Source organism: Gallinula chloropus (assembly GCF_964237585.1).
Source record: "Gallinula chloropus genome assembly, chromosome: 1".
Classification (NCBI taxonomy): domain Eukaryota; kingdom Metazoa; phylum Chordata; class Aves; order Gruiformes; family Rallidae; genus Gallinula; species Gallinula chloropus.
Genome location: NC_140085.1, coordinates 56096332 through 56105279, shown reverse-complemented (window position 1 = coordinate 56105279; position 8948 = coordinate 56096332). Strand labels below are relative to the sequence as shown.

At 35.5% G+C, this 8948-nt stretch overlaps 1 protein-coding gene across 1 annotated transcript; it reads right to left on the bottom strand.

Moving 5' to 3' along the window:
• Positions 1–1197: 1197 nt before the first annotated feature.
• On the bottom strand, positions 1198–7295 carry LUM (lumican; the record flags this gene model as incomplete). Its single annotated transcript, XM_084275851.1, has 2 exons — positions 1198–1352; positions 6419–7295. The coding sequence occupies 2 exons, from the start codon at positions 7293–7295 to the stop codon at positions 1198–1200; spliced, it is 1032 nt and encodes a 343-aa protein (XP_084131977.1).
• Between the last annotated feature and the right edge of the window lie 1653 nt (positions 7296–8948).

Genomic DNA, 8948 nt, shown 5'->3' with positions numbered 1-8948 from the left:
TGATCTGTTTGCAAGCAAACCATTTATGGCTCTTGGTTACTAACACATTTATTTTAGTGTGTTTTTCAGGATGCTGACAATATTTGTGCTATCCATTCCCAGATAGAATATACTACTACCTCTCTACTGTGAGTAGTTAGGGCTCCATTTTACTCATTGCCTGTGGCTTCTTTTGACAGCAATGAGAAATTAATTTGCACTGTTTCATAGTGTTGTGTCTCCTATACTGCAGACTCCATAAAGCATCAACTTAATGGCCAACACAAGTTCAGTGGAGTATGTTAAATAATGTTTACAAATATATTGAAACTTGAAAGTAGAGAAAAATGTTTATTTAACCTTACAATAAATTTTAATAATAATAGAATAGCTTAGAATGTCCTGTCTTAACCTGATTTTTTTTCAATTTATAAAAGACTGCAACTTAGTTGACAATGATATGGACACAAAAGTACTATTTGCTATGTTTTATTTTCTACTATCTGGTTAAAAGTGGCATGCAAATAATTGAATAAAAATATTTCTATATATATATGACTTATTTTGAAATAATTATTATACCAGCAAAGGATAAAAATCTTGTCATGAAAGTTTAAATGAAAGTATGACAAAAAAGAAGAGTAAACAATTTTTAACCTGAAATATTATTCTTACCCTGTTTTCTTTCACATATTCCATTAATTTAATAGTGTCATGGGCTCTGAAAACATAGTTTCATACATTTTTAAACTGTTCTTAGATTGATAAAACATTTTGTAATTGATAGCAATATGAAAAAGATAATTAGGACAGTTGGAATGGCTGGAGAGGAATCTCATATTTACACAGGCTAGCCCACACTGCTCAGCACTCTGATGAAACCTGCCTGACTTCATGTAAGCCTGGTACCAGCTGACATGTTTGGATGCATGGGCATAGGTTTCTATGAAGTTGAATGCTTTTTGTCATCTTATCTAGCCAGATGAAGGCACATTTTGCATCATATGTGGTCATTCTGGTCCTTTCTAAACACAACCATTTGTAAAAATATTCACACATTTCCTTAAGGTTGCCAAGTGCATGCTAAATATTAACAAACAGAATGGATAATATGCAGATTGACAATTTTTTAAAGGCGTATCCTAATTTTAAAGAGCTAACATGATGTAATTCCTGTAGCTACTGCCCCTAGAAGAGAACTGGATGCTCCCAGGTATCTCACTCCAGTGAAATCTCAGCAGCCACCCGAAGGCAGTTGTACATCTCCTGTGGCAGGTCAGCCCGAGTGAGATTGTTTCCATCCAGGCGCAAATGTGTGATCTTGGAATAGGTCATTGGCCCAACGACCTTACAGAAGCTGCTCAATGGGAACTCTGAAACAAAATGAACATGAATAAAAGAAAGCATGAATAATTAGGACAAATAGCACAAACCCATTCTTTTTCTGCTTTTTAAATTTTATTTTGAAATTGTGACCTTAAATTTATTCTACCATTTTTCAGTATTTTGCATATCCACTGATGTAATTCCTCATGAGTTTACTGGATCTTGAGGGGCTTATGTTAGGAGATGTTCTTTCCATTAGTTGTGAGAGGTTCAGAATTTCAAAGTGAGTTTTTGAAGGGGTATGTCCTCCCAGTACCCATTTGATTTTCAAGATTTGAGATATTATATATACATACATCTATACTATACATATAGTCTTAGATTTAGAAAAAAGGAAGAAAAAATTATGTCTGGTAAAACGAGATGCAGAGGGAGGAATCAATCATGCCAGGTACATTATGATGGAAGGATAAAGCAGTGCTACATAAGATATTGAAGGAAGTAAAAAGTTTTCTGGAGAAATTGAAACCATGACACAGTCTGAGAGGCTTGTTCATCTTTGGATCAGTGATATAAATTGCATTCACACAGATAATCTCCTTTAATGAACCATTTCACAACTATTCAGACAAATTTCCTATCTTCGTTGTTTTTATGTTGCAAAGGACTAGCTCTCATAATCTCTGAGAAATCAAGGAACTGTTCTCAATATTGGATGACATTTGAAGTACTAACTATAGGTCATTCATGAACTTTTGGAAACACAACTTTATATATCTTTTCTGCATGACTTTTTAACTCATCTAAGAAAATATGATCACTTACAGCATGTTGAAGTATAGTACTAAAGGAAGTGGAGGAAGTATCTGTGCTATCTCCACTTTAACCTCAATTGATTATTGTCTTTTGGAACTGACTTTACAATGATTTGTTATTATTGATGAAACATGGTTTGTGTAAAGTAGGTTTTAGCACTTAAGGTCCACTTTACTAAGTGTACACCCATGTGTACAGACAGCTCTTTAAAACGAGTAAAGATTTGTGTGTCTTTCATAAAATAAATTCTTTGGAGTAGGGATTGAGGAAAACTATTTCAAATGTTAGACTTGATCACCAGCTTGATTAAAGCAAATCCAAAAACTTTTCTAGATTTTGTATATTGCACAGCCTTCTTTTGCAAGGTTGGGAGATAAAATTCACCCTTAATGGTACTTTCATTGGGAAGTCCATTTTGCCATATAGTGTAATTTTAAGACTGCAAACCAATTCTCATAGTCTTTTGATTCAGAATGTAGCAGCTGAAGTGAACTAATGATTCTTATGTGTTACAATCATATAATATGAGAGATGTTTGTAAGATTAGACCTGTGTGGAATTTTTCTGAATCAAAACATAAGTTCCTGAGATTTCAAATTTATTTGGTTCACCACTAACTATTTACTTCCAGTTTTCCTCAAATAGTTTGGGTGTGATTTGTAAAGATTAAAATAAACAGTTGCTCTAATGTAGATTTTTTCTTTCATTTTCTTGTTCATTCCAGAACAACATGGTCAGTATATTTTTGCTGAAGGCAGACATTTTAAAACTTTCTGAATGGAATTATTTGGTTTTTCCATATTGTTATTTTTTAGCATAAATCCTAACATTTGGTTGCAAAACAGCATATGCTGATACAAGTTAGGTAGATGCTTAACTATGCAAAGGATGTAAACTTCATGCATGTAAACTACAAAATTTATCTGTGTTACATAACTCTCATTTGTGCTGACTGTTTATGAGACCACCTTGGAAGTAAGTGTATGTGGATCTAGTCATCACAGAATTCAAAGGAAGTTTGTCATGAACTTCAGTGCAATTTGGCTGCAATATTTGGTGCACACTGTTTCTACTTTGGTATTATTCTTTTTTAATATGTATTTCATATAATTTTCAGTTGTTAGAAGCATATTAAAAATATTTTTTTTTCTAATTGCAGTCTTCACTCACAGAAAATAAGTGTCTTTTGAATGCACTTGATATGCTGATACCTATATGATCTGTATGGGAACTATTATCAGTGAGCCTAGAGTACTGAAGCACAGTTGTGTAAAATATGTCAGTAGCTTCCTTGTCCCTCTATTACACTTATTAATGTTGAAGGTGTTAAAACATCTTCCTGAATTTATAATATTCAGGTTCAGAGGCAGTGCACTTGGAATTTTGCCACTAGTATGTCATTCATATTTTCCCAGCACAGAGTTCCAACATGAGCCAGACAATAAGAAAGATTGGGTGAAAAGTGGATTTTCATCTGAACGATTGTTTTCTCACTAAAATCATCTGCTATCAGAAGAATACCCGAATATTTGAAATATCTGGGATAAAAAATCAGTAACACACATCTCTCCTCTCTTGCCCTCTCCCCTCCTCTCCTACAACTTCAGAGCAAAGTGGGAGCATAAAACCAATTATTTTTTAGACAGAATTAATTATGTACTATACACTAGGTGAGAGTATATCCCTTGTACATCAAGACTGTAAGTGTTCTTTAGCTGGGAGAAAGTACAAGTACAAATGAAATATGGAGAAGCCCACCTTTGGACCCTCTTCTTGTGTCACTGAACCTCTTTGATTCCTGTACTTTTTTTCACCCTATAGAGATTCATTTTGCCTTAAGGAGTCTGTAAAACAAGTGTGTGTGTGTATTCGACATAACAGATCTGCTTTAATTTATTAGACAAAGATCAGAGGAGTTACTTGGAAATTGTCTACTTTGTACATAGCTCCTCACATCACAGATGAAGAAAGAACATAGTGAAGTGAAACCAATTCTGCTACAATTTTTCTTAAAATGTTTATATTTATCGATTCCTGTTTGAAAAGCTCAAAGTCACTCAAATGAGGGTATTTCTCAAATAGTTAATAATCTATGTATGGCTATCTATAAATATCCATGTCATGACTGTACCTCATCCTGGATGAAACTAATGGACAGCAATAGAGAGAAATATTTCCTTTCTTTCTGGCAATATCAAAAAGGTTGAAATCAGGTTACTCTTTTTTAGACAAATATAAATGTTAATTGCTTGTGTAAAAGTACCTGCAAGAAAAATGGAGACTGTAACAGATTAAGATCTCTGGAGAAACATATTTGTTTTAAATGTCAGTATAAGTAAAAACTTTAAGATATGTAATCATGATCTGAAAGATTTCACCTTTATCTATATTTTAGGCCAAATTATCATTGTCTGTAATACTGAAGTCTCTCTCTCTCACAGTATATATTCACCAAGGGCCACGGTATGGAAGAGAAGCTGGCCTTGCTTACAGTCATCCTTACATAAATCTATGGCAAATTATAATATTTTATACATAAAAAGAGTCTAGTAATTTGTTTGAGGCTCAAATTTTCAAAGGTCAATCGATTTTTCAAAAGACTAAGCACAGCTCTAGGTCAGGTGTAATGAGTAGTGAACAGCAAAGCTTTTGATCACCCTGTATCTGGTACTTCATTAAAATGAGATGTTTATTGCTAACTAAATTTTCTCCCTCATTGCCAATTAGCATCTTAGGAAACACAATATTATTCCTGGGAAATCAGACAGTCAAGAAAATTTATTATTGAAGTCTGCTAGATTTTATGGTCAGGCAAAACCCATTAAATCAGCGTCCACTTGCATCAGGCCATAGGGTAGCAATGACGTGTAGCAGAAGACAGTGAAGTCCCATTCCTCACACCATACCCCTCTGCTGCTGACCTGGGAGTAAAGCTTTCATTGAAAATTAAATTGGTTTTAAGTCTCCTTGACTCAGAAGTACTTGGAAATATGAATGGAAAGTATACGCAGTACCTGGGTATCTTGCAGAGGCTCAGAACAACCACTCTAGGAAGGATAAAATGCCTCATCTCATGAGAAATTAAACTTCATAATTGTTAGATCTTTTATGAGAGGGGGAGTATTTGATAGAGATCTACAGATATGTGGTCCCTCAAGTGGGAAACATTAACTCAGTGTTTCCCCTCATCAAAACAAGGAACTGAGATGTAATAGGAAAAATAAATCATAGCATTGAGGAAAATGTGAAGCAGAGTAAATACAAAACATTTCAAAAGGTCTTGACTGTATGGTAGGATCTACACTAAAATATTTGGTTTTAAATGCTACATCTGTGTGGAGTTAGCTAACACTGATACCCTAAGTCCCTGATGGATGCAAGCAGGCAAACAAAAGAGAGGATTTTACAGTTTAGTTTATGCCAGCTAGCAAGATGATGTAAGCCCTCCTGCAGAAACATTCATGTTTGATAGATATGCCTCTCCATCAGGGACCACTTCTGACAGAAGTGCAGCTGACATGATGATGAGGCCTCTCCGGCTCTCCAACACCTTCTTTTCCTCCCCAGGATTAGGACTGCCTTGTAAAAGCTGTCTCAGTAGAAACCTCCATGATCTCATGCAAGGTGTGACATTTATTGACTTCAAAAGGAAAACTTTTTCAGATCATGGCTCAGTGGAGACAAGCTCACCACCTGATACGGCACATCGGAATGAACAGGAGCAAACAACAGGAGCAGCTGTTGGGTTCGGAGAGATACCGCATGAGAAAGGAAAAAAGACAAAAAACCCCATATACATTGTTTATCTTTTCCACTCTTCCTTGTGCTTGATACCATAAAAATTTGTTTTCTTTTCCCTCTCTCCTCCATCCAGCACTTGCACTAACAGCCCCTCAATGGTTATGCATACCATTGTCAGATCCTCAGGTGATACCTGTCTCTTTTTGATGACTTATGAATTCTTCTATTCTGATCAAAATTTTTCCAGTGTTTTTCTTCTCAATTGTATAAGACTTTATGGAGTTACTCTAATTAACATGAGAAGAGAATTTGACTAATAATGCCTAATAATTTGACTAATAATTTGACTAATATATTAGTATGAAAGCAGAAAGTAATTATCAAATAAACATCTTCTAACTTTAATGTGGACAACAGTAAGAGAAATATAAGTATGCCAGCAGTCTAACCAGCACCATTTCTTCAGAGAGGTTAATCTACCCTTTCAGATACTTTCATTGACCATCAGTGTCTAAACTGTGGTAGACACTAATGAAAACATACAAATTTAACTCACTGTTAATTTTGTTGACTTGGAGGTAGAAATTTTCGAGGTTCTCACTGACAATTGGAATGCTCTTCAGCTGATTGAAGGAGAGATCCAACTCAACCAGTGATGTGATATTGAAGACATTGCCTGGTATTCCAGAATCTGTTAATTTATTGTGAGATAAACGTAAATATTGCAGCGTTTTAAAACCTTGGAAGTACTCGTCAGGAACATTGGAGATCTGGTTATTATCAAAGTACAGCATGAGCAAGGAATGAGGCAGTCCTGTTGGTAACTTTGTAAGTCGATTGAAGCTTAAGTCAAGATACAGAAGTGAATTCAGGCCTTTAAAAGCTCCGGAAATAGAATCTGCTTTCAGCTGGTTGTTCTGGAGGTGAATGACAGTCAGGTTCACCAACCCCTCAAGTGCACCAGGATTGACTTTTGTGATCTTGTTGTGACTTAATTGCAGGTCATCCAGAGTTTTGGGGAGTGGTCCAACAGCTTCTGTCAAATTGTTATAGTTAATGTGAAGTTTCTTCAGATTCTTTAGTTTAGAGAAGACTCTTCCCTTAATTTTTGAATTTTCCAAATGGTTGTGATCTAGGATCAGCCACTGTAGGTCTGTTACATTATCAAATGCGTTCTCTTCAATGCCCTCAATCATATTGTTCCGAAGATAAAGGTATTTTATTCCACTTGGTACAATTGGAATGGTTTTCAGTTTAAGATTGTCACAATACATGGCAGTAGGGTAGCTTAAAGGACAATTACATTCTGGGGCACAGACTGCTGAGGATGGCATAAAAGGATCATAACCATAATCATCTCCAGGACCATAGTCATACTGGCAAAAAATGCCACTAATCAATAACAGAAAGATGGGTAGGTAGTGTAGAGTCATCTTTGCAATGTGTCTTGTCCCTGCATGGTGAAAGGGAATAAAAAAGTTATAACATTTTTGTTCTCTCTTTCAGCAATATTTGAAACCACATAAAGATTATAATTAAAAAACGAATTCATTTAGGCTTCCTCTTTAAAGTTATCAGGAAAAAATATACATTAGTTTTTAGTATTGCATTGTTACAGTTCTGTCTTTTTATAGTGTACCTTTGTAATGCAAAAATGCAGGTCGTTCTGTTGTAAAACATTCCTTATATTTTCCTGTATTCATTCATTGTCACAAGAAAGATGATAAAGTCCAAGTTTTTTTAGCTTGTCACAGAAAAGTTTTAAGTTTTTCTAAAGGCCATGTTCAGAGCTAGTTCTGACATTTAAATTCCACCAAACATTCCTAATATACTGAATTGTCTCCTTTCTAAATAGCCTGTGGTAATTTGACATAAGCTTGAAAGAGCTGGAGAAGTTACAAACTGAGAGTAATGATCTGCTAGAGTGTTACAATGCCTGTGACTTCTCATGGGTCATATCCAGGAAAGCATGGTCCACTAAGTTTCATGTTCACCTAAAGAACGAACTAATTGAAATATATAGCATATTCTTCTGGGCACATATACAGTTCTACAGTGGATCTGAAATGGCTGAATTTCAGAAAGTGCAAATGTTCTTGCACATTCTATACATAAAAATAACTGTGTTGATTACATTCTAAGTGAACACTACAATAAAGCACTGGCTTCCCATAGTTGGACTTCCAGTTCACATACAGAAAAAGGACACTCAGTGTCCTTGGGGATGTTTTGCTGTGATCCAGTATGAGTGGTCTCATGTTCTAAGGGATTACCTTTCTCTTCAAATAATCCACAAGCTGCTCATCTGTGAATATTAGTGTCTTGTTTTTATTTCTTACAACCTAGATAGATGTTGTGTTGGAAAAATGGGTCTAGTATCACTGAAGTCAGTGAGTTTACTTTGATTTTACTCCAGTAAAAGACAAGGCTTGGTGTACTCAGCTACTGTTCTGAGAGTGAGATGATTAGGAAAATCATTAGAGCCTTCTTGTTCCAAGTAATTTTAGAAACTGTGCTGTAAACAGACCAGCAGACATTGATCTTGGATCTGGGCCATCTTCCAGCAGAGCATGTTAGTCTTGCTATTGGCATTCTTTAGTGTTACACAGACTATACAGTGTTAAAATGCAGGACCACAGCTGGAAAGTCTTCCCTAATTCCAAGTTTCCTTGTTTCTACTGTCTTGATAAAAGCCACATCACATTCTAGTCAGCCAATAATCAGCTAAAGCACCTCTAAGCAGTTAAAAAATATATTCTGATGTTATTTCCAGTCAATCACCTACAAATTCCCTCTGCTAGTTATTAAGCTGCTGTTCCTTGAATAAGGAGGGCAATTGCATATCTTTTCCATGGTGTTGGTGTACCTAACTACAGACTGCAGGATAGAGCAATCATTGTAATATGAGTTATCAGTGTAATTTCTTTTGTCTGTTCTCCATTTCTGCATGAGAACATGCAAACTCTACCTTCAGCCCCCAGCTGCTGTAAGTTCAGCTCCTCTGAAAGCAAAGACACTACAGTGACACAATTCAGCTCAAAGTCTGGTCCAATTTAAACATTAAAGATGGGGGAACTAACTGCTTC